Source organism: Xyrauchen texanus, chromosome 35, assembly GCF_025860055.1.
Source record: "Xyrauchen texanus isolate HMW12.3.18 chromosome 35, RBS_HiC_50CHRs, whole genome shotgun sequence".
NCBI lineage: Eukaryota > Metazoa > Chordata > Actinopteri > Cypriniformes > Catostomidae > Xyrauchen > Xyrauchen texanus.
Genome location: NC_068310.1, coordinates 10,669,021 through 10,696,665, shown reverse-complemented (window position 1 = coordinate 10,696,665; position 27,645 = coordinate 10,669,021). Strand labels below are relative to the sequence as shown.

At 39.7% G+C, this 27,645-nt stretch overlaps 1 protein-coding gene across 2 annotated transcripts in view; it reads right to left on the bottom strand.

The window, feature by feature from the left end:
- Positions 1 to 27,645, bottom strand: part of LOC127628988 (sodium/potassium-transporting ATPase subunit beta-1-interacting protein 3-like) — a 96,841-nt gene that overhangs the window by 6,106 nt on the left and 63,090 nt on the right. Inside the window, exons 5-6 of one of the 2 annotated variants that reach the window (XM_052105995.1) lie at positions 8,754 to 8,814; positions 1,394 to 1,478 (exon numbers count right to left, since the gene is read on the bottom strand). In XM_052105995.1, the coding sequence (XP_051961955.1) occupies positions 1,394 to 1,478; positions 8,754 to 8,814 (146 nt within the window). The remainder of the gene's footprint in view (positions 1 to 1,393; positions 1,479 to 8,753; positions 8,815 to 27,645) is intronic. The other variant, XM_052105996.1, reaches the window with a different exon arrangement.

The following is a 27,645-nucleotide window of genomic DNA, read 5'->3' as shown; positions in this document are numbered from 1 at the left end:
AAAGCTTTCACAATAGTGGTGGGGATTTGTAAATCATTGTTCATTTTGATTTCATTATCTTGATGTTAATGTTATGAGTGAGTTAATCAATAATAGACTCAAGTAATTAATAAAAAAAACCCACAAGAGTTGTTTACCACCGAAACAATGGAAGTGAACGAGAACGATTCTTTCTCTTTAAAAATGTTCGAAAACACAGATTCGATTACGAACGAAACATCACTACTTCAAAACAGATACATGGCTTTTTTGGAACTTTTTTCGCTGGCAGAGACAAAATGCACGAAGTCATATTATTAATAAATATTATTTACTTGCCTATTCGACTGTTGTATAAAAGGAATATCACACTCGCAATCGTGCTGTTGGTGCGTATATCAGCACGTGCATTATGCCTACTTCCAAATCACAGCTGTTCCGATTTACAGCATGACAGCACTCTTGATCATGTGATATTTTTTAATTAAATTTAATAATTAAGCTTTCATTTTATGGACCAAGGTGGAAGAACCCTTCTAATTTAACACACAGTCTTCAAAACAGAACACAACAGCAAGCTTACAAGATGGAAACCTTAAACATAACACCTACAAAGTTATCTATTCTTGTTGTGCTGTACTAATTATATATGATATAATTGCAATTCAGCGAAATTCTTTCCCTTTCATTCCAATTCAAATTCCAGTTCAACATCTTAAAGTGTGTTTCCAATTAAATTCCAAATTCCAACTCTTGAATTGAAAAAGACAAATTCTGTATTATTATTAATTCTGCATTTTGTATGTGAACACACAAATGCACACCTGCTGGGTTAATTAATCCCTCTGACTTTGAATTGGTTGTGTACCTAGAGACAGGACAAGCACTTGTCTCAGTTGCAACTAGTCTGATTAAACTGTCTTGAAAAATTTACCTGGGCAAATTCTATGTATTTAGCACTTCCATATGCAAAAATGTACATTAAAAAGACTTATTGAAATGAGGCCAACACTTTTATGATTATTATGTGAAACAGAGACCTCCAGGACTTTTTATGTATTTAATTAGTAAAAGTTAAATCTAACATGACAACAGACCAACATAAACTCTTTTCTTAAAGACACATAGCTTAAGCAAATAGCCAACAAGTATTATTTGCCAAACACTATTTAAAAAATTGATTATTGTCACAGTCTTAAGTAATCTCTCATTGGACAAGATCTGAATGCTTCATCAATGGACTAATTAGGAACTTACACTAATTAAAGAAAACCTAACTTTAATTAATGCTTCAGATAAGGGGCAAGCAGTGACATCTGTAAAAGGATCTAAACTTACACGCACACACACACACACACACACACACACACACACACACACACACACACACACACACACACACACAGGTACTTACTGATGCACAGGCTTTAATAGTAGATGGGATGGTTTCTCATTGACATGGTAGAGTGGGAATGGGTCAAATCCACCAATAAAATCAACTGAAAACCAAACAAAAGATGAAATTAAAGAATGAAAGAAACGAAAATGAGCCATGAGGAGAGAAAAATGAAACGGAACACAAAATGATCACTAGATGCAAAAACCATGAGCTGACATTATGCATGGCATGAATATGAATCAATGTGAACATTAACACTGGAATTTTGACCATGCAACTTTCTATTACACAAATCAGACATAATTATTAACAATGAACATACTACATGACATACTACAATCCACATGAGTTAAACAGAATTTGAAATGATCACACTGTAACAACCACACACAAATCGGTGTAATTATAATACTTGAACAAGTTTCTGTGTTCTGTATTTTTTGCTTGTTATGTATCTAATTTTGATTAAAGCATCTGCTAAATGACTAAATGTAAATGAATTACATCACAGCTTCATCAGTTTTTAAATGTATGCACATAAAAAATTAAGTAATCAAACAATTAAAAAAAATGCAAAAATAGGATTTTTTGCAATCAGGTTTTCCAAGCACTTTCCCTTTGCCATTAGTCGAACAAACAGATAGTCTCGCCCCAATCTCACACTACTGGTTGAGCCGATGTTGCTTTTGATAGTGTCACAGAGACAGTGTTTGTTCACGTTCTGGAAATTGACTTATGAATGGTTTTCTTCTAGTTGTCTCAGCATTTAAAGCTGGGACAAGAGAAAACATCTGATTTATTTTTCACCTTTAATGCAACTGATTTAGCTAAATGATAATGCGAGAAGAGAGTCTGAGGTATACATTTTCTGATATGGTAGTATGTATGTCCCAGTACTGGCTTACTCTTATGCTACTCACTCAAATGTGCCTTCCAATCACCAGTGATGTACAAATTTTAGTGTACATTAAAATAGTTTAATTGAAACATGGTGCCAGTGAGCATGCGCATCATCTGTGACTCATTAACACTGTGCTACTGCTAAAAGCTCACGCAAACATTTCAGTCAATCTATAGGAAACAATTTCAAGAGCAATTGTCTCCATGTTTACACACATTTTACATACAGCAGGCTTGAAAAGAGAGCAGCTGTTTGTGCAACCTAAACGACAGGCTTTAAGCTCATAATGTGTCATTAGTGTTATTTGCATCTGCAGAGGTTCAGGGACCATGAGCTGCACTGCAATGTGTGGAATGCAGGAACGTATTCCTACTAATACGGTTAAATGGCCAGCTTCACACATTCTTAAGCCGGTCACTAGCCAGTTTTTAAGCAGATTTTCAGTCGGAAGTAGAGCAAAAAAATTATGAGAAAAAACATGGCTGTAATTGTGATGAATTGTGATCAATAGAATATCTTTATGTAGGCTACACATCCAAAACAGCATAGAACGGTGTTCCTGAAATATTTATTTGCTTTATTATACATAATTAAATCAAGACAGTTCCTAAACTTTCAACTACATATTAACCCTCTTAGCAGCATTATAATTTAAACTATGTGTCAAATATTGAATAAACTGTACTCAAATTGAGCAACAGACTCTTCTGTGATTGGTTACAATGCTCAACTGATAATGGTGAAAACGCACGCACAAAAACATGTAAACAGAATATAGTCAAGATTTATTAAAAAGAACTCAACGGAATATTCCGGGTTCAATACAACTTCAGCTCAATCATCAGCACTTGTGTCATAATATGGATTCCTACTCTGTTTTACAATGAGTCACTTACAGTGGAAGTGAATGGGGCCAATTTTTGAACTTTGAAATACTCATTGTTTCAAAAGTATAACCACAAGACAAACAGAGTGTGTGTGAACATGATTTTAATGTGATAAAATCACTTACTAACCTTTTCTGTATAAAGTTATAGCCACTTTAACAACAAACCCTAAAACAACTGTAAAAATAGCTCAAATAATACACAAGTTTTAACAGAAGAATTTACATAAGTGCTTTTATAAAGTTATAAGCATCACAATTCTTCCTTTAAACCCTCCAAAAAGTGGCCCTCATTCACTTCCATTGTAAGTGCTTCCACTGTAACATCCCTCTTTTTCTTTAAAAAAAGCAAAAATGGAGGAGTCCACTAAATTACTTTTTGTGGTAATCAACATAATGTCACATATGCTGTTGATTGAGCTAAATTTGTATTGAACCTGGAATATTACTAAAACATTTTGTCTGTTTCTCACCCAAAGCAATATGGATTCAGAAGACATGGACTAAACCACTCGACCCCATTGGCTAACATTGTAAGGACAAAAACATATCATTCAAAATATCTTAATTTGTGTTCAGTAGAAGAAAGTTCAGAGTTACTATCCCTTTAACAACTCCAGCAACTCAACTCCCAGCTAAGTTAATAGCCCTGCCAACTCAAAGACAACAGTCTGTGTGATGGATCCTGTGGCCTTGTCAGCGATCAATGAGCTGCTCCTTACATTGAAGAACTGACCAGCTATCACCCTGCATATATTGCAAATGGCGATTATTATCCATGGTGATTCTGTACCAAGGTTTTTTTGCGGTTCTACACTTAAATGACTGACAAAGCAAGAAAGTGGAAACAGAACAGTCATAAAGTATTCAATGTAAAAAACCTCTGAGAGAAGAGGGTGAGATTTCAGCAAAAACAGTCGGTCACCCAACCAAATTCCAGTTGTTTTGAGTCGACTATTGTGATGCCACCTTTAGGTGAATCTTTTAGTGAGAACTTGCTTTAGTAACACACACACACACACACACACACACACACACACACACACACACACACACACACACACAGATTTTTTTGCTGTTTGTGTTAGCTTGGTCTTGCATCACAGGTAGAGATCAGAAACAAGGCTCATGCAATAAGATGACTCAAGCGCACACACGAATACTCATTGACTCGTATAGAGGGTACCACTCAAGCAAATGTTCAGCACTGCACTATGTTGACCCACTTTCATTAAAAGAAGCTTTTTGTTTTGTGTTTAAAGGAATCTGCTAAGCACTGATAACCAAGCAGACATTCATGGTCCCCCACACACACTCTTTTCATCTCTGTCCTTCTGACACACACACACAAACAACTCTGATGTGAGGCCAGATTTGCATTTTCTTTTATCATTGTCAGGGGCGTGACTAGGACCTGGCTATTGGGCTATAGCACCAAATGTTTTTTTCTACAGCCTCGGATATAATTTATTTTTGGTGCTCTGTATCACATGCTTATGTAGTATATAATTTGTTTCTGTGCAATTTTTTTTGTTTTGTTTTTGTGGTGGGAGAGGAAAGGCGTATTTATGTCGGGAGTTTTTCAAATTAAATGAGAACATAATGATCACATTTAACAATATTAAGCAATGCATATTTGAGATATTTAGCTGTTCGGTTATGTTTGGGAAAATGCAGCGGTGTTGGTCCAGGCCACGCAGCTAACTGTTGATCCAGTTCTGATCACCCTGGTCCACTGTATAGCAAAGTCAACACCTTTAGCCAGCTGCTTCCTTTTATAATGTGTTAAAATTAGTTGTTCATTCTTGTTTCAGGTGGATATTAGACACCTATCACGGCAGCAGGGAGAAATGGTAGGCAGGTGCAGGCACCGCATGATATGGTACACAAGAGTACACACCTTAAGGAAAATGTGTTGTTTACTAATCTCACAGTATATGATTACAGAAAAAAAGATGTAGTTTTTGTGCATTGATGAAGCAACACAATTTGAGGGGGAAAAAATTATAAAAACCATATAAATATAAAGGCGGCAAGGGGGGCCTTTTTAACCCACACTTGGGGGAAAAGGCCCACCAGCATGGGGCAAAAGGCCCACTTTCCACAGATAAAGCGCTGCAGATATATCACATATACTTAGCAAATCTCAATTGGCTGACCGTTTACGTAATTGTCACGACATAAATCGCCATATCACCCAAAAACTGCTCAATGTAAATTATAAGACAGCATGACATTTAGACATTATCACATTATGGCTTCCTGTAAAGCTGCTTTGAAACTGTTTCCCCATATGTCGCTCACTTCGACTTGTGTTGAAGAAGCGACACTAGGGGTCTCTCGGCGCTGAATATACCTCTGAACTATGAAAAAAGGCCAATGAGAAGTTGGCAGACAGAATTTGCATGTCCCACCCCAGACATACGGGTATAAAAGGTGGGGAAATGCATCTGTTTCATTCAGAAATTTTCTTCAGAGCCGATGGTCACGTATGCAGAGAGCTGTGAGTCACACACCTGTTCCTCTACCTCTGAGCGATACTGCTGTTGGATCTGTGGCGCACTTCAGTGGCTTTCTCCTTCTCAGAACGGTAGTACAGTTTGTCCCTAGGTGCTTCGACAGCGCAAAACTAAAAGACTGTTTTGTTAAAAGAGTGATTTTCTCTAAAAGACTATTTTCCTCTAAAAGAGCAATACACAGCGCCGTTGAACGTCCTTTTTTCTTTATAAAGATGTCTTTCCGCCCGTGTAGTTCCTGGATGTGGTAGAGTGCTATCCGCTTCAGATGGCCACTGGCGCTGTCTCATGTGTCTGGGTTGGAACCCTCCGTCCTCCCCACAGTCGTCACGGTTGGATGATTGGTTCCTGGGGTCTGCGCGTCGCTCACAGCCAGCACCCCTCTCCACTCGTCACAAAGCCCCTCGCTCATCCGCTCTCACTACCCTCGACGGCGGAGCGGCACAAGGGTACACTGCAATTCCCCAGGTGGATAGGGTGGTTGCGATCCACTTATGGCCCGAGAACGCCGCCACCTGGTGGGGTCGCCCTGTGCTCCCCTCAAAGGCCTGCTCGCTGAGGGCGTCCTCCTGCGGCTAAAACATGTGCAGCTCCACCTCAACCCTGGCCCAGCTCTCAGCCCCCGCATCGAGCACCCGCAGGAAGCGCACGCTCCCTGTCTGGTTCTCATTCAGGCTCTGAATGACCTGAATGAGCGGTATGCACACACCCTCCTTCATGTCCGGGGGAGTGGCATGCAAATACAACTTGCCAATTCCCATTGGCTTTATAAAATATCAGAAGGTGTCTCGGGCTCCCAAGAGTGACCCCTAGTGTAACTTCATCGACACAACGTCTCGTTCCCTCCATCAGGCAACAGAGGTTACGGAAGTAACCAGGACGTTTTGAACCACCGCACCAAACTCAAAAACACCTTGTTTTGGACTAGATCTTGTTCTAAATGGTGTCACACCTGTTTCTTCTATTTCCCTAGAAGTGTTTTGGCGCCTTAACACAAAAACACTTCCTTTGCAACCATAGGATTGCACATACTTGCACTTTGAATGTACACTTTGAACATCATTTTGATGTTGGTAAATTTGTACAGAGCTTTATAGAGTTCACCTTTAACACATTCTACATCAATGTGCATAATTTTTTTCAGACCCCCTGCAGTCAATCACAAACAGACACACTCCCTCATGTCCTCTGAACTGATGAATGACGCTCAAAGGTCATCAAAACACAAAAGCAAACAGGAAGTTGCTGTAAAAAATAAAAGTCCATTATTTCTGTGGTGTCCACTCCCTCATGTCAGAGTGGTACAGCACTCTGGGGAATGTTCAGTGCTGGTAAATAAAAGAATGGTATTCCCCTTTTCTGGGCCACAAAAGTGCAACAACGCAATCATTTTAATAATAGGTTGAGGCCTGCTTTTTGACCTGTACAAATAGGGCTGGGTCTTTTTCTCACCCCCTTGGCTTCAATCTGGTCTTCTACAAATTTGAAAATGTTTTTAAAGATAGAGGGGGGAATTCACCAAGAATTAATAGCGCCAGGTAAAAACACCAGTTATTTGTATGGGCTGACTGGGCTGATTTAGCGACTAGTTCACTAAAGGAATTATGCAGATCAGGCAATGGCACAAATGCACCCAAAACATTTTCAATCAACGCAACTTGCAAGGCGCAATTGCAATCTTTCAGGCTGATATTGAGCACTATATTATTTTGGCGGATGCAGCAGACCACCATAATCATGGGACACTGCAGGCACTGTGCAGCATCACTCCACTACATTAATCCAGACACCAGGATCATCTCTTTAACATGCTGGAAGTGTGTTTAACTACACCATAGATCTGGATATATGTAAGGGTTAATGTACAGTCAACCATTTGTTATCACAAAATAAACCCCGACAGGGTGATCGGGACCCTGACGCAAAGCGGAGGACTCTTAAATCAGCCTATAGGTGTTTATTTTGCAATATCAACCGACTGACTGTCCATTATCCCACTTATTACAAGGCTGAATGTCAGTTCTAATCTTTGAGAAGTGATCAATTAACCTTTTGAGGTTTTAAATTAATGATTTTATATCAGCATGTTTGTCAGAGGTCATTTCATGACCATCACTGGAAAAATCAATGGAAAAGAAAATGACAAATTTGAGGCAAAAAAGTAAATGTTGACTTAATGTTTGTAAATGTTACATATGATGATTTATGATGTGAAAGCGTGTAAGAAAATATCAAATATATATTTCAAAATAATTTGTAGACATTTTCTATAGAATAATTTTTCTTCTGTCCCACTTTACCAGCACAGATAGTCAGGGATTTGGCCAAAAGTGTGCCTCCAAAGATTTGTCTTTCCAGTATTGAGCATTTCTTAATTTTTTATTTTGACTACGGCAGGATACATCCTAAGCGTTCTATGAAGATATAATTTCAGGTTATGTGGTATTTGGATCATAATTAAAAGTGACGAAAAATGTAAAATTTCCCAAAGTTTCCCATTTTGGTCACATATTCACCCTACTGTGATCATTAAGATCATTTTTGTTTTAACAAAAGTTAAAGAGTTAGTTTTGGAATTATGGAAAGTATTTTAGTTTAGTTTTTCCAATCATTTCACACACACACACACACACACACACACACACACACACACACACACACACAATTTTACAAAGTGAGCTGAGTGACGCTACACAAACAGTGTTTCTCACAGGGGAACGAACTACATCCAGCAGTGTGCTCCACTTCCCACAGATCAAAATTGGTTTGCTTTTTAAATCAATATTTCATATTCTTTAACATTGATAATTCATATGCTTCAAATCTATATCTGACTCGTTGTTTCCACACAAAAATAAAACTAGAAGGAAAGGAAAAGACATCCTCTCCTGTGTATGGTGCTTTTGTAAAAGTACAAACAAAACTTTAATAATATTGATTAAGGTGTCTGCTGTGTTTTCTAGAGTAAAGATTGTTGTTGTTGTTTGGACAGATTTCCATTTTTTTCTCATCACAATTATACATAACCAGACAGATAGAGAGAGAGAGAGAGAGAGATAAAAAGACACTTACAGCTCTCTTCCTCCTCTGTGATGACACTGATGACGTAGCAGGCGTAAATGAAACCCAGCAGCTGAGGAGACAAACACAAACACATCAGTGTGCTGACAGAGACAAGACAAGAGACAGAGAGAGGTCAGACCAGAACACGGCAACATCTCCAGGACGATCACTAGTGCCGCTGCTTTTATTTCAAGCATCAGACAGTGCTCTGATTATCAACATTATTTATAAGAGGGTTTTACCAATATTCAGTTTAATTTGGAATAGTCCAAATATGCATCTCAAACCTCTAAGTCTATAGGATTTGTGAAAGCGTAAATCAAATTGCAAGCTAAATTTGTTTTGCATGCGGACAGAACATTTTGTAAATGCAGGTGTAGGAAAAATTATACTTTAAATATTTAGCATAAGAGTAATTTGTGTGTTGCGAATCAGTCATTTCATAATAACACAAAATAAATGTGGTCTGTATTCTTCTGACTTTCTTTTTTCACGCTTATACTTTTGGCACTGTTTTTGCACTTAAACATGACCGAAAACATTGCAAACATGCAATCAGTGATATGCAAGCAAAGAAAGGGTGTCATGAACAGCAAAACTAATTGACCGTGTAGAATCCGTCTGTTTGTGTACAATAAACTACTGCAAATGTGTAAATGACTTGTGTTTGTTTTTCTCCCTGAAATTTGGGGGAAGGCGGTTCTACCTGCTTCTATTAACCAATCGAATTAGGTTTTCCTTAACCAGTTTACTCTTAATAACATGACAGACTTCTTCTACATATGGCTAAGCATCATTCCTCTGGGTATCTCTCCTCTTTTAAATATTACATTGAAATATTAATGCATGCACGTTCTTTTATTGTGAGTGTGAAGTTGAGCTGACACCGTTTATTGATATAAATACGATTCTCAATCTGGTTTTCAAATGTTTATTCTTGTTGCGGTTCATTATTTTCATTATTTTAATTACTTTCAATTATCATTGGAATGGCAATCGGGTGGATGGATGGAACTTGCAGATATCATAGAACTCATTCTAGAAAAGAAAATGATATAAGTAAACTATATTTATCTATCTGTTCAGAGAGATTTATTTTATATGGCTTACTTTATTAATTTGTTTTCTAGCATGAGTTCTATGATACCAGCTAATTCATCAAAATGCCTTGCCAATGTGTGTGTTATTTGTGACCACAGGGGTGTTCATTGGGGGTCAGGGTGGGTTTGGTGATTGGGGAGGGGTATAAGGGGGGATTCAATGTTAAATGTTGATTCAATGTACAGCATATATATGTTGTGTTTTTATTTGTTATATATCTATGAATCAATAAAAATGATAATTGAAGAAATATAGAATGTGTATGTATTAATAATAAAATTGGTTTAATATTTAAAAGAGGAGATGACAATGCTTACCCATATGCAGAAGAAGCTGCCAGTCAAGTTATTAAACCAATCAGGTCAGAGTAAACTGCTCAAGGAAAACCTCATTTGATTGATTACTAGAAGCAGGAAGATCCGCCTTCTCACTCGTGCTTGCAAAACTCTTTTTAGTTCGAAATTCATGCTAAAAGTGTAAGCGCAACAAAAGGGAAGACAGAACAGTGTATATCGGATAATTTCAGGAAGACATTTTGGCCTGTGCCACAAACACAAGTCATTTACATGTTTGCAGCAGTTTATTTTACACATACAGACTGATTCTATGCTGTCAATCAGTTTTGCTGTTCATGACACCCTTTCTTTGCTTGCATAACACTGATTGCAGGTTTGAAAAGTTTTTGGTCAGGTTTAGGTGCAAAAATAGTGCCAAAAGTGTAAGTGTGAAAATAAAAGAAGTCAGAAGAATACAGACCACATTTATTTTCACAACACATGAATTACACTTACGCAAAGCATTAAAGTAATGCTAATATTAGTTTCTTATGCTTGCAACTTGATTTAGACCTTTAAAATACGTTCCATGCACTATTTTTACACTTGCAATTTAATTTACTCTTTCACAGATCTTACTCTGTGCATTAAAATGTTTCTATCACACTTGTAACTTCATTTACATTTTTACAAAATTTACCCTGTGCATGCAAATCATTTAGACACTATTTTACCTTCATAGACGGGCATATTGATGATTATGGCGGTGCCACAGAGGCAGATGGCACAGCTCTGCTCCAAAACACAAGAAATTGGCACTATTCCAAAGTAATTAATCTGTCATTGGGCAGACTGCCCTGCATGCACCTACCTTGAAAACATCAATGCAATATATTTGGATCTGTGCATGAGAGAGAGTGGTTTGTGTTTAAGTTTTTGAATGCAGGCACATGCTGAACACAACAGCACAAGTGACAAACACAGCTGTAGTTCTCTCTGTGCAGGTTAAAGTGGTTCAGAATCACATTTTATTTCACTGAAGGAGCTGTGAAATACCAATCACATCAGAGGAAATGTCAACAGCCAGACTGCCATCTAAAGGGGTCGAAGCTGAAAAACTCACAATACATTAACATGTTGCATTAACCTTAAATCTGTGCCAAAAACAAGTTGGTTTCTGCTGTACAGGATGAAATGCCGTGAAGAGGAATACATATTTTATAAACTGAACACCAAACATAAACCTAACCATTCATGGAGTAAAAATTTAGAGTTAGAGGGAAAAACGCAACATCTGAATCAAGCTCGTCACTGACTATCCGGTTGCACCACAAGGAAAGGTAAACACACTGGAGCCGATGCAAAAATGTCTGACAGGAGATTGCACTTGTCAGTGAGTCGGCATAATGTGTCCGACACTACAGTACCTGAACTCTCAAAAGCAAAACACACATGCTGACTTCCTGTGCATTTTAAATGCACAAGTATCAGACTTTTTTGGGGCACTTTATAGACATGTTCTTTACTGAAGCATAGTCTGTACACTTTCAGCATCGCTATCGACTCTCTGACTGAGAAAAGCAAAGAGGTGCAGATGTAACCTGAACTTCTCTCACTCTGTAATATAAAGTGATTGGGGTGACAGGTTGAGTTAAACGGTGCTTAGGCTGCATTTCATGGTCTGGTCTTTCAGGTTAAAGGGTAATGTTGCAGCGGGGGTGTTCTGGGTCACTGGCCATAAAAGTCCCTCAGGGTGTTTCTCAGGCTAGCTAATTAAACTTTCAATCTCTCTGTCTAGTCTTAATAATACCTTAAATATAAATGGAATTATTTCAAAATTGATTTTAATAATCATTGTGGAATTTGCCTGAAACTAGTATCTAACCTTGATGTGTTTCTAGATTACAAAACTCTTTATTATAATACATATTTGCTGCCATGGCATTATACAAGTAAAACATTTTAATGTAAATGTAAAAAAAGGGGATACATTTCAGTTTTTCTTTATATTGGGAATTCAGCCAATTTGAAAAAAGCCTTTAAATACAACGTGATCTCATGAGAATTCATATGTATTCTTAAGATAGTACATTCTCTTACGTTTGCATAGACACCAAAATGTACAATATTGACATATTGACAGCATCTAAACGTCATCCTTTAACATATTAACAGCTCTAGAAACATACAAATGTTTCTGTGTCCTGTTTGTATAGATTCATATTGAATGATTCATAGAATTAATCAGTTAATTACATTTAATTTGTAATCAATGAGATTAGTTAAATGCCATCACATTTATTTAACGCAGTTGACATTATAATATGACATTTTAATGGTTTCATTCAGTTCTGTGTGAGTTCTGCTGCCCTACACAACGTTTTAAAGGATTATATCACTTAAACCAAGACTAAACTTTAAAATGTTAAAACAAATAAAAACTCTTAATAAAACTCTCAAAATAAAAAATATTTTAATCATTTATAAAGCTTTTTATTACACTTTTGCTTGTCATGGGACACAAACGTCTTGGTTACTGTCATAAACTCTGTTCCCTGATGGAGGGAACGAGACGTTGTGTTGATGTAGTGACACTAGGGGTCGCTCGAGAGCCCGAACACCTCTATTCTTTTGAGAAAAGGCCAATGAGAATTGGCGAGTGCAATTTGCATGCCACTCCCCCGGATATCCGGGTATAAAAGGAGAAGGAATGCCCACTCACATTCAGATTTTTTCTTCTGAGCCAAGCGGTTGTACTATAAGAGAGCTGAACACTTCTGCTGTTCCATTCACCTCTTAAGCGTATGCTGTTGGATATTCAGCGCATTTCTAGCGGCTTTCTCTCCTTCTGCACAACGAGTGAAACAATATATAAAACAATAATAAAATTAATCTATAAATGTGTTAGCTATAAACCAAATCTTCAGACTGCTTTCTGTGAAGAACAAACCCAAATTCAAGCCTTTTATTTAACAATGTCCATCTCCATCCACCACAGCGTCACCATGCTCGCTGTAACCATCAACATGAGTTGGTTTTGTTTTCAAAATTCAAAAATTGCCATCTCAAGCATTACGACCAGCAGTTTTACGACAGTGTTGTCGAATGCTCATTGGCGACACGCCGTATTCTGTGATGGATATGTTTGAATGAGATATGACAGTGATGATACGGTGTGCATCAGAAGACTTACAGAGGTTAATCATTTTATTTCTTCTCTCCACCTCACACAATGCTATTGTATGCTGTCAGGGAGCACATCGAATACAGTGCATCGCCATTTGGACTATTTTTGTCCTGAATTTTGCCATTTTTCTGAAAATATTATTGTGATTAAATTTACGTGTTTTATATGCTTAATAAATGGTTATTATTAGGTTTAAGAGTAGGTAAAATATATTTTAATTAATATGTTGTAACACAAATTATTGCTACTGTACATTAATCTACTTGTTACATGTTTTTATATTGTTGAAATGTGGTTATGTTTAGAGGTTTATAATTGATTTGTGTATTCAAATATATTTTAATTGGATTTGTCACTATTTTCAGTTTCTAATGCTGTAAATTCTTACAAATGTTTACGTTTTAGATGTTTTCAAATGTCCATATTGAAAGTTTTAGTGTCTATCCAAATGTACAAACATAATACGTTTAAATGTTACAAATATTAACGTACAAATTGTTACGTATATTAATGAGATCAGGCTATTAAAAATAGTGCCAAACCTGAAATGTCTTGTAGTGTTAAAAATAAACAATAAAAACTGTTAAAACAAAACTTCTTCATTAATTAGTACTTTTTCTAGAAATTATAATCAAGTTAATTAATAAAGTTCTCTTTTAGGAATTTAAGCCTTTAATTTGATTTTCTTCTATACAATCTCAAGTGTTATAGTTATAAGCTTGCCATCTTGAATTTATTTTCTTTGAACCCACAAAAAATATAAAAATAAATTTGAATTCCAAAACTGAAAGCACATTTATCATACAAGAGATGTGTTGAAGCAATCTACATATGTTTAACTTGCATTTTAAGGTTATATAATGTTAAATATATATAAAATAATATCCATATATTTATTTATCTTTCTTTTTACTGATCTCTTGGTTAATTAACTACATGACTCGAACATTTATTTGTGCAGACTCTGCTCAAAAACGATTCTAAAGATTAATGCAGGGAATTAGACTGCAACTAATTTCATGGTGCAGATAAACACAGAGAATGAAAGACATTCTTTCTGCATGTCTCAGAGATCTGATGCCTGAGCAGATGACCTGCTTATGTCATCTGAACTGTGATATTTAAAAGCCTGAACAGGCAGCACTGCCTGATATGTGCCAGGATTTACACACAAATAATGACTTTTATCCTTTCACAAATCCATTTCTCAAGAAATAAAATACATATTAATAAATAGCAGCACACCTCTGGTCAATAAGCTTAGATATGATTTTAGATAAGCAGAATGATTTATGCGCTGAAGTTTAACAATTAGTGTTAGAGGTTTGTTCAAAACCCTAACCCCAATTATGAGCCATTTAATAGCAATGGGAGCCATAGCAAGCACCACTAATTTCAAAGATACAAAAACAGACAAATCCTGTGAGCACATCTTGATGAGTCCCACTCATATCATTATAAAGACTTGGATAAATGAGCTGAGCAAGGAAAACAGTCTCCTTTCTCAGCGGGGCTCTAGCTTTAGTTCTAAAGCTCTGCTTATATTCATTATCTGCTTTTATCTAGCATAATTTGCCCTGCCAAGAAAGCTAGCTGAAAGTATAAGAGAGAGAGAGAGAGAGAGAGAGAGAGAGAGAGAAGGGTCTCACTTCTTATTAGGTGTCTATAACTACTATGTACTAACATTAAAAAACATAAAATACAATGTTTATTGTGTGACTACATGCTGTTCTGCAAAATTCTTACAAGATTAACATTAGCTGCTACTGAGGTTAAGGTATGGGCAGGTTTAAGAGTAGGGTTAGGGTTAAAGATTAGGGTTTAGGCTAGGGGTTGGGTTAGGTTTAGGATTAGAGGTAAGAAACAAAGAATAACTACAGATGTAATTAAATGCAGGTAATTTAAATGTAATTACAATGCAACAACTTGTATATACATAATACAACCCCAATTCTAAAAAGGTTGGGACAGTATGAACACTCGACTGTCTCAACTTTTCTGGAGAGTGTTGCAATCATCTGATTTGAAATTACTGTACAAAAAAACAATGAAATTAACAAGAAAAAAACATTATAGAAAGTGTAGTTGTAGTGTTTTCAATAAAGCAAAGGGTGAATATAATTTACAAATCACTCCTTTTTGTTTTTAATAGCATTTTTCATGCTGTCCCAACATTTTTGGAATTGGGGTTGTATAAAATCTTCCTTTATCTCACCATAACCATGTTTAACAGTACTCATTTGCATAACTGAACACATGATCATCAGACCACTACAACAGTTTTTTTATTTATTTAAAAATGTTTTATTCTATTACTATATTTTTTACATTATTATCAGTATGTGCAAATATCTCCATAGATATTGCACATTATATTGTTGTATACTATTATGCTGTTATTAAGAGTATATAGTTTTTTATTATTTGAATTAAATTTATTATTTTTAATTGATTCGTTTTTAATCAATAGGTGTAATTATCTTCATAGAAATGTTATTATGCATATATGTGTATCGTACTGTGTAATATTATGCTGTAATGAAGATTATTCAGTTGTAATCATTATTTTATTGAGTATTAAGTTGTTTTATTGTTTTAATTTAATTTATTTTATAATTGTTTTCTTATTTTTTAACACTATAATAATGTGTAATTCTTTTATTTCTCTTTTCTTTTAAATACATTGCAATGGAGTCCTCGGTTTTTGACATTTCACACTTTTTTAAAGATATACATTGTATAAATAGGCCTGTCAAAGAAATTCCAATGTTTTCCATAAGTAGGGACATTAATTTGTCACCAAGACAAATTCCTTGTATGTGTAAGCATACTTGGCAATAAAGCTGATTCTGATTCTTCTCTGATTTGAATTTTGGATAAAACTTTCCTTTTATTTACAGCTATGGGAAAAGAAGTGATGAACTCCCACAATATTCTGACACCACATTTTTCTTAATCTAAAGCAGCAGCCTTATCTTCACTTCAGAGTTTTACAGAAGACAACTATGATATGAGACAAGAGATATGAGAGAAGAAAAAAATTAGGAAGAGACAGCGAAAGACAAAGATAGAGGCGGAATGAACTCACCCACCCCTGTTGATGCTGAAAATGGCAAAGTGCACAAGAGAGTGAAAAGCTTTGACTAAACTTCAGACTAGCTGTGACAGCGGTACAGCATGAAAAAAACACTTTTGTTTGTGTGCCTGTTGCACAAAAAGAGAAATACGACAGTAGAATTAAAAAACTGAGTAATAGAGAGAACACAGATCTATGATTATATATCAGAATCAGAAGATGTTACACTGCACGATGGCTCCGCAAATGCCCACCTCGGTGTGGAGCTCTCCAATTCTTTTGTTGTTTTTGTTTGTTTGTCCTGTGTTTAGTAATCTTTTTCCAGTCAGTTTTACCAGGGACGAACTGCAGAACATTCGGCAGCACATACCAGATCATCTTTTCCCGTTTTTTTAATATTCAGACGTTTGCTGGACATTTTAGTCGGAGGTGCAGCTGCGTTGTTTAAAACGCGCTACGAGACTGGTTAAACTCAGTCAGCACGGCGTTCGAACACTGCAGAGCATTCATCTAGCGAATCTCTGCTCTCTTCCCAACAAATCAGATGAACTACTGTCTCCTCACACGTACAAATAAGGACTTCTCAAACTCTGCTGCACTATGCTTCACAGAAACCTGGCTGAGTGAAGCCATTCCAGACAGCGCATTACATCTGCCGGGCTTCCAGCTGTTCAGAGCGAATCGCATCGCGGAGTTAAAGGGGAAAACGAGACGCGGTGGAACGTGAATTTACATCGACGAAAGTTGGTGTACAGATGTAACAACGTTAAAGAGGATGTGCTGTCCTAATCTGGAAGTGCTCTTTATTAACTGTAAGCCATTCTACTCGCCACGGGAGTTTCCTTAGTTTATTCTGGTGTGTGTTTACATTCCTCCAAACGCATCTGGGAACATAGCGCTGCAACAGCTGGCTGATCAAATCACAGACACAGAACAACAATACTCAGTTATTACTATTCTTGGGGACTTTAACAAAGCAAATCTCACACGTGAACTGCCCAAATAGACAGCACATGTCCCACCAGAGACAGGAATATATTGGATCACTGCTACAAAACAATAAATGATGCATATCGGTCTGTCCCACGTGCAGCTTTGGGACTCTCTGATCACTGTCTGGTTCATCTTCTTCCGACCTATAGGCAGAAATTAAAATCAACAAAGCCAGTTGTAAGGACTGTAAAGAGATAGACTAATGAAGCAGAGCTGGAACTACAAGCCTGCTTTGACTGCACTGATTGGAGTGTTTTTGAAGCTGCAGCTACAGACCTGGACAAGCTCACAGATACTGTTACATCATACTTCAGTTTCTGTGAGGGCATGTGCATCCCTACTAGGACATTTTTATCATTCAACAGTAATAAACTATGGTTCACAGGAAAACTCAGGAAAGCAGATTCGTCATGCCAAAGAGGATGCTTACAGGGGTGGGGATAGAGTCTTGTATAATCAGGCCAGGAACACACTGAATAAGGAAATCAGAGTGGCTAAAAGAAGCTACTCTGAGAAGCTGAAAAACAAGTTTTCAGCTAATGACCCTGCATCAGTGTGAAGTGGCCTGAAACAACTTACTAATTACAGGAGTCCTACCCCCAACCCTGTGGTGGACCAACGACTGGCTGACGACCTGAATGTGTCCTATTGCAGATTCGAAAGGCCCAATCTCACACCCCACACGCACTTTGACCTTCACTTCACACAAACATTAACACCTCCTGCAACCCCTCTCCTCCCCCTCCTGCTAATCAACCTGCACTCAAAATCTGTGAAGATGATGTGTGCCGTGTCTTTCGGAAGCAAAGGTCAAGGAAGGCTTCAGGCCCAGATGGCGTCTCACCAGCGTGCCCTCGTTCCTGTGCTAACCAACTGGCCCCCATTTTCACACAGATATTCAATAGATCACTGGAGCAGTGTGAAGTCCCACGCTGCTTCAAACGCTCAATTATTATCCCTGTCCCTAAGAAACCAAAAATCACAGGACTTAATGACTACAGACCTGTCCCCCTGACATCTGTGGTCATGAAGTTATTTGAGAGACTTGTGTTGGCCCACCTGAAGGACATTGCTGGATCCTTTCTAGATCCCCTTCAATTTGCTTATCGAGCAAACAGGTCTGTGGATGATGCAGTCAACATGGGATTGCATCATGTCCTGCAACATCTGGACAGACAGGGGACATACGCAAGGATCCTTTATGTGGACTTCAGCTCGGCTTTTAACACAATCATCCCAGCTATTCTCCGGACCAAGTTAAACCAACTCCCTGTTCCCATGTCTATCTGTCAGTGGATTACCAGCTTTACTGATGTACAGGCAGCAGCATGTGAGGCAGGAAAAATTCTCTTTCACCACCTGTACCATCAGCACTGGTGCCCCCCAGGGATGTGTGCTCTCCCCACTACTCTTCTCCCTCTACACCAATGACTGCACCACCAATGATCCCTCTGTCAAGCTCCTGAAGATTGCAGACGACACCACTGTCATCGGCCTCATCCGAGATCACGATGAGTCTGCATATAGAAAGGAGGTTGAACGGCTGGCTGTCTGGTGCAGTCAAAACAACCTGGAGCTGAACATGCTTAAAACGGTGGAGATGATTGTGGACTTTGAGGAACACCCCAACATTGTCCCCCCCTCACCATTCTAAACAGCACTGTGGCAGCAGTAGAGTCATTCAAGTTCCTGGGCACTACCATCTCACAGGACCTGAAGTGGGAGACACACATTGACTCCATTGTGAAAAAGGCCCAGCAGAGGTTGTACTTCCTTCGCCAGCTGAGGAAGTTCAACCTGCCACAAGTGCTGCTGAAACAGTTCTACACAGAAGTCATTGAGTCTGTCCTCTGCACTTCAATAACTGTCTGGTTTGGTGCAGCTACAAAATCAGACATCAGAAGAATACAGAGGACAGTTCGGAATGCTGAGAGGATTATTGGTTGCCCCCTGCCCCCCCTTTCAAGAACTATACACTTCCAGAGTGAGGAAAAAGGCTGGTAAAATCACTCTGGACCCCACTCACCCTGCCCACTACTTTTTTGAACTGTTGCCTTCTAGTCGACACTTCAGAGCTCTGAGCACCAGAAACGTACAGTTTTTTCCCTCAGGCTATCCATCTCATAAACAGTTAAATTGCCCCATTGAGCAATAATTATGTGTAATACACAGTTTAGTCTATTTATATTATCTAACATATCCACTTCTGCCATTACATACATTGCCCTGTAAATAATATACTGTATTTTTGTTCTTAATGTAACAGATTTATAAAAGATTTTCACTACGTGTGTGTATGTGTGTATGTGTGAAGGTGAGCGCATGTACGTATATGTATAATTATTTATTTGTATTATTCTTTTTTAGTCTTGCTGCTCTTTTTGTATTGTTGTACACTGGAAGCTCCCGTCACCAAGACAAATTCCTTGTATGTGTAAGCATACTTGGCAATAAAGCTGATTCTGATTTTATATATATATATATATATATATATATATATATATATATATATATATATATATATATATATATATATATATATATATATATATATATATATATATATATATACACACTCACCTAAAGGATTATTAGGAACACCATACTAATACTGTGTTTGACCCCCTTTCGCCTTCAGAACTGCCTTAATTCTACATGGCATTGATTCAACAAGTTGCTGAAAGCATTCTTTAGAAATGTTGGCCCATATTGATATGATAGCATCTTGCAGTTGATGGAGATTTGTGGGATGCACATCCAGGGCACGAAGCTCCCGTTCCACCACATCCCAAAGATGCTCTATTGGGTTGAGATCTGGTGACTGTGGGGGCCATTTTAGTACAGTGAACTCATTGTCATGTTCAAGAAACCAATTTGAAATGATTCGAGCTTTGTGACATGGTGCATTATCCTGCTGGAAGTAGCCATCAGAGGATGGGTACATGGTGGCCATAAAGGGATGGACATGGTCAGAAACAATGCTCAGGTAGGCCGTGGCATTTCAACGATGCCCAATTGGCACTAAGGGGCCTAAAGTGTGCCAAGAAAACATCCCCCACACCATTACACCACCACCACCAGCCTGCACAGTGGTAACAAGGCATGATGGATCCATGTTCTTATTCTGTTTACGCCAAATTCTGACTCTACCATCTGAATGTCTCAACAGAAATTGAGACTCATCAGACCAGGCAACATTTTTCCAGTCTTCAACTGTCCAATTTTGGTGAGCTCTTGCAAATTGTAGCCTCTTTTTCCTATTTGTAGTGGAGATGAGTGGTACCTGGTGGGGTCTTCTGCTGTTGTAGCAGCCATCCGCCTCAAGGTTGTGCATGTTGTGGCTTCACAAATGCTTTGCTGCATACCTCGGTTGTAACAAGTGGTTATTTCAGGCAAAGTTGCTCTTCTATCAGCTTGAATCAGTCAGCCCATTCTCCTCTGACCTCTAGCATCAACAAGGCATTTTCGCCCACAGGACTGCCGCATACTGGATGTTTTTCCCTTTTCACACCATTCTTTGTAAACCCTAGAAATGGTTGTGCGTGAAAATCCCAGTAACTGAGCAGATTGTGAAATACTCTGACCGGCCCGTCTGGCACCAACAACCATGCCAAGCTCAAAATTGCTTAGATCCCCTTTCTTTCCCATTCTGACATTCAGTTTGGAGTTCAGGAGATTGTCTTGACCAGGACCACACCCCTAAATGCATTGAAGCAACTGCCATGTGATTGGTTGATTAGATAATTGCATTAATGAGAAATTGAACAGGTGTTCCTAATAATCCTTTAGGTGAGTGTATATACAGTATATGTGGTATAAATGATAAAGCAAAAATGCTCAGTCCTAAAATTCCCTAAAACATGCTGAGCCCCAGAAACTAAGGCTGCTTACGTTTCAGGAAGGGAATAGTCCTCCACAAGTCTGACTGCAACGTTCGGGTTTGGCAGCATTCTGGTACGGAATGCCCCTTTTTATTTGCAATAAATTCCTTGTGAATAAAATTAAGTCCTGCTCTATATTTGTTCTCATGGAATATCCCGTTTTACTGTAAAAATACATAAAATAACAGAAGTGGGTTGCGAATGCCACTTCATGTTGACTTTAAAGTCATCTTCCAATTCCTCTGTGATGTTATCTTTCCTTAATGTTATTTACAAATTTAGAGAGGACCACAAGCAGTGTACTTTTTGGAATCATCCTTCTAACTAATCTCTATTTAATTTTGAAAAGCCTGTAGGAACTTGACTATATATTTATAAGCTCTCAATTCCTGCAGGCCACATTTCTTAACTCTCATGGTGATGTTAGCACTTCATTATTTGGAAATAAGCAGATAATCATCACTTTAAAAAACATTCTGGCACTCCTTCCTTACCCCCCATCAGGGCTGGATCCACGGGGGGCCAGGGTGGGCCTGGCCCACCCTATAAAGCACTTTGCCCACCCTGGCCCCAATCAACAACCAATCACAAAATTTGTGCGATGTTTTTTTTTAAACTGTTGAAACAATAGCCTTAACCTCATTTACCTTGCAACCTTTTCCATTAAAAAACGTGCTGAAGGACAAAGCAATATTAATAACGATACTGTCATTTTAACAGTCAGTGAACATATTATTAAACACTTATACATTAAACAGAGCACAACATGCACAGATATCTTATTCCGAAAGGACAAAAGAAAAGGACTTTTGCTCTCCAGGATGCAGCTACCAACTCTTCCATTTGCGGCAACAAGGTCAGAGAAATAGTTGGGTCAAGTTCAATGGCATCTTTGGGTACACCTACAGAAAAATGCTATTTAAACAAGGCAAATCCTCATGAGCCAGCTCTGAATTCCTACCCTTGAACTCTTATTAGAGGGAGAGAGAGATGTTTTTTGTCTGCTTGGTATCAGTCATGACCATGGCTTGAATATTCTCTGTAGAGTAAGACACATGCTTTTGTTCCCTTTACAAAAAGCTTCACTATGATGCTGCGCTTTGCTAAGCGCTTTGGGAACAATCCTACATGTTTGTGACCAGCTGAAATATGTGTGTAACACGTCAATGAACATTGACTGGAATTTATAGCCTCAGTTGGTGTAATCATTGGATGCACCTGTGACCGGGCCATAAATAGAGGCGTCACCAGCGTGTCGTCAGATCCTTTTCTTTAGAGCATACTCTGCTGTGTGTCTCACAAGCTTGTCAGAAACTTTCTTTTCTCTGCTAGGATTTAGAATTTGTTAGGCAGTAAACAGTGAACCTTTTCTCCCTTCCCTCTTTCTATATATATATATATATATATATATATATATATATATATATATATAAAAAGTGGAAAAATGTCGGAGAAGCAAACGATGCGTGTTTCCCTGTCAACGTTCTATGACTGTCAGGGACACGCATCAGTTTTGTTTGGTTTGTTTGGGGGAAGAGCATGCTGCTCTCGCGTTGGGGCAGGGCGAGTACGCGCATTGCGACCTAATTTCGGGCGAAATGCTTTGCGCTTGCTTACTTCCGGGAGTCAGCGCCCACTCTCATATATCTGGCTGAGGAGCGAGAGACGGATCCGTCCCTATCGCTCACTCTCTCCCCAGATCCAGCTGATCCTTCTCGTAAGCCTGAAGCGTGCCTCGGCGCCACTTCGTTTTGATCTCATGGATGCATATTTCCATATTGGAATTCTGCTACAGCACAGGAAGTTCCTGAGGTTCGCATATGGGGATGAAGCCTTCCAGTATCGGGTTCTTCCATTCGGCCTAGCCCTATCACCCCGCACATTCACAAAATGCATGGATGCAGCACTGGCTCCTTCGCGACTCCGGGTCATCCGCATTCTGAATTACATAGACGACTGGCTGATCTTAGCGCAGCTCCAAGAACTGGCAGTTCAGCACAGGGATATTGTCTTAGCTCATCTGGTTTCTCCGGGTCTGAGACTCAACGTCAAAGAGCGTTCTCTCTCCCACCCGGGGAATCACCTATCTGGGGGTTATATGGAATTCGATCATGATGCGGGCACAGTTGTCTCCCGCTCGTATCACGTCCATTCAGAACACCCTGAGCAAACTCAGGCTAGGTCAAGGTTGCACTGTTCTCCAGTATCAACAAATACTAGGTCTCATGGCGTCTGCATCCACGGTGATCCCTTTGGGCCTGCTCCATATGAGACCATTTCAGCTGTGGCTAAAAGCCAGGGGATTTCATCCAAGGGCCAGTCCCCTAGGGCTAATAAGGGTTATGCGCCACGTGCTTCGTTCCCTTGCTATGTGGTTCAGAACCCGGTTTCTTACCTTGGGTCTCACTCTAGGTGCATCTCGTCGGCGCAGGCTACTAACGACAGACGCCTACCTGACGTGCAGGGTAGAGGTCTTAAGTGTTCGTCCAGCTCAAGGGGATGGGAGGGTCGTCAGCTCGGTTGTCACAGTAACTGTCTCCAGTTGATGGCTGTATTTCTGGCCCTGAAATACTTCCTCCAGAGGCTACCATGTCTTGGTGCGGGTGGGCAATACAGCGGTAGTCTCTTACATAAACCATCAAGGAGGTCCACGTTCATGTCAGCTAGATTTCTGGCACATCGGATTCTCCTTGGGGCCCAGGGCAAACCCCTGTCACTGCAGTTTATATCCCTGGCTGCCCATATGTGGGAGCAGATTTACTGTCCAAACAGAAAATACCGACGGGTGAGTGGAATCTCCACCCCTAGGTAGTGGAACAAATCTGGGTAAGATTTTACAGGGTAGAAGAGGACCTCTTCACCTCTATGAACAGCGCAATGTCTCCTCTACTTCTTCCTGAGTCACCCAGCCCCCCTGGGTCTGGACACGATGGCGCATACATGGCCCAGAGTGTGTCTGTATGCATGTCCCCTGGTTTCTCTGCTCCTCTGAATCTTGGCCAGAGTTCGCCAGCAAGGGTCTTACCTCTTACTGATAGCGCCTCACTGGCCAAACAGGATTTGGTTCTCAGAGCTGATATCTCTCCTCGACGGCTCGCCTTGTGCGATTCCGGACAGGAGGGACCTTCCGTCTCAGGCACAGGGGACGATATCACCTCATTCCCGCCTGAATTGTGGAGACTTCATGTTTGGGCCCTGAAGGGTACCAACTGAGGGACACAGGGCTGTCACCTGAGGTTATTGAGACCATTCTTAGTGCTAGGGCTCCCTCTACCAGAAGAATCTACACCAAAAAATGGGGTGTCTTCGAAAAGTGGTGCAGTTCACATGGTGCAGATCCAGTAGACTGCCAAATTGTTTCAGTTCTGGACTTTCTGCAGGAAAAACTGTCAGCAGGCATATGCCCCGCTACTCTCAGGGTTCATGTGGCCACCATTTCAGCTTGCCAGACCTCTACTCGCTCGCTTCATTCGCGGATCCATGCGACTGAGGCCTCCTATTAGGACCAGAACTACTTCATGGGACTTAGCAATAGTCCTGGAGGGTCTGGTTGAGACCCCCTTTGAACCTTGAATCAGCGTCTGACAGACTTCTGACTCTCAAGGTGTTCTTACTTATGGCGATTACCTCTCTTAAGAGGATCTACAGACTCTGTCTGTTTTGCCGGCCTGTTTAGAATTTGCCCCAGGTATGGCCAAAGCTATTCTGCATCCTCATCCTGACTACCTTGCTAAGGTGCCTTTTTTGACACTACATCCTGTCACTCTGGAAGCCTTCTGCTCCCTGCCGTTTTTAATGCCGGAGCAGGAAAGACTTCACGGACTCTGCCCAGACCATGTCCTTCAGACTTATGTCCACCGCACTAGCCAGTGGCGTAAGTCAGGGCAATTATTTGTCTGCTATGGGGGCCGCAACAGGGGGGCGGCCGCTACCAAGCAGACTATGTCACATTGGGTGAGGGATGCTATTGCCCTGGCCTATGAGGTGTGCGGTCAAGCTTCGCCAGTAGGTGTCAGGGCTCACTCCAACAGAGGGGTCGCCTCCTCTAAAGCCTTGGTTAGAGGGGTCCCTCTGCAGCAGGTTTGTGATGCGGTAGGCTGGCCTCTCCGCACACATTCATCAGATTTTTTAGTTTAGATATTCATGCTACTCCGGACTCTTATGCCCTTGAGTCGACCTCTCATGCTCATGCCTGAACAAGTTTGTGATGCGGCAGGCTGGTCCTCTCCGCACACATTCATCAGATTTTATGGTATAGATGTTCATGCTACTTCAGGCTCTTATGCCCTTGAGTCGACCTCTCAAGCTTATGCCTGAACAAGTTTGTGATGCGGCAGGCTGGTCCTCTCCGCACACATTCATCGAATTTTATGGTTTAGATGTTTATGCTACTCCAGGCTCTTACATCCTTGAGTCGACATCTCAAGCTCATGTCCGAGACCGCTTGCATTCTTGTGAGCACACTTCACAACCGTAGGGGTCCGGACAGCCCCAGTGCGGCGGCGTGGGTATTGCATTAGCAAAGCGCAGCATCATAGTGAAGCTTTTTGTAAAGGGAACGTGTCGGGTTACATGTGTAACACTTGTTCCCTGAAAAAAGCGGAACGAGATGCTGCGCTTCTTTGCCGCACTGGGACGTCCCAGGACTGCTCTTCAGAAACTTTTTTCAGGGAACAAGGGTTACACATGTAACCAGAGACGTTTTCCATGTCGTGTATTTGGTGTTGCTTTCTCCAAGAAGGATACTTTCGTTTCTGTGGGTTTTAGAAACTGGAAAGCAGCATTAGAACGTGACCGTGTCTTCAAAAACATGCTTGCAGTCAGGCTCATTTACAAACCTAAACCGAGTGGGCAGAATTTCGCCACCGACAAGTGTCAGGGGAGACCGTAGCATGTTTACTTGACCCCCAACAGATATAAAAGAATCAATAATACATCAAAGGCGTGGCAGGTGTTGTAGAGGTCAATTGTTTTTAGCAGTCAATGAGCTTCCACTACGTGGAGATCGGGAAACCTTTGACTATGAGGAGGATTGCATAGCTGTGGGGCTTTTTGACAAGCTGTTTAAATACACATTGGAAAAGGTAAATATCTTGCTGCCATTACGTCAAGTATCCCAGAAAATGCAAAGTGTACTTCCAAAACCATCCAGAATTAATTGATTTAAATTTTGGCATCCATGTTTCTGAAAAAATAAATTGACACTGTATGAAAATATGTCAAGAATATGACACTGCTGATTCAGCTGCATTCTGTTTAAAAAGTGATGGCACAAGGGATCTGTGCAACAATTAAAATGTGTCTGTTGTAATCCGCTTAGTGTGCAATGGTGTGCCAGAGAAACATGTCATTGTTAGAACTATAGCAGCTTGATGCAGATGACATCACCACAGAAATATTAAGACTCTTGTCTCATACAGGATTCAGTTCTGACAATACTGAGCCAGGGTTATGATGGAGCATCGGTGATGTGTGGGGTGGTGTTCAGGCTTTTTGTTTAAAAGGTTGGGCAGGCATATCCCCTACATCCACTGCTATAACCACCAGCTTCACCTCTCCATCATACATGCAATTCAAAGTGAACCTTATGCCAAAAGATTCTTTGACTTCTCAGGCTCCCTGTACTCTTTTTTCAGCCATCATTTTGTCTGTCAGAGGTACAGTTGCACATATCTCAAGAGGTTGTTAGAAATCCACTGGACAAGTCATTTTGAAGTTACCAAATGTGTTGTGGAGAACAAGGAAGTCATTCTTGACATTCTTTCCAAAGTTTCTGATGATGACAATACCTCGGTTAACTTTGCAAAAGAAGCTTCTGGGCTTCTCTCTCAGCTGAAGCGACACCATTTTTTTGAAGTTAGCAAATTTCTGATTCACCTTCTTGCCATTTTGAAACCAGCCAATGTCATCCTACAGTCTCCCCATGTTGATTTGTGCAGTGCAGCTGAAGTACTGCAAGTATCTCTTAGTGTACTGAGAAATATCAGAGAAAATGACAGTCAATTGCAGCAGTACTGCACTGGCATGTCTACTGATGAGCACTCACCAAAACATCGAAGGACTATTATTCCCTTCTATGCTGACTTTGCCATTTTATTACCTATAGGGTAAAAAGGGCAGTCAGGCTCTGAATGTTCCACTGAAGCTCTAAGGCAACAGATGTTGAACATTGTTGATACAGCTGTATCAGAATTGGAAAACAGGGTTTTCACAAAGAATTTAGAGCTGATGCAATCCCTCTCATGTTTGATGGCAAAATCTAACACCTTTCTTGACATTCAGCTGCTTGAGCCTTTCTGTAGTCTTGCAGGGGTTGCAAAAAGTGAGCTGCATGGTGAAATTCTTGTTGCCAGAGCAATGCTGACCAAAAAGCTTCCAACTGATGCTG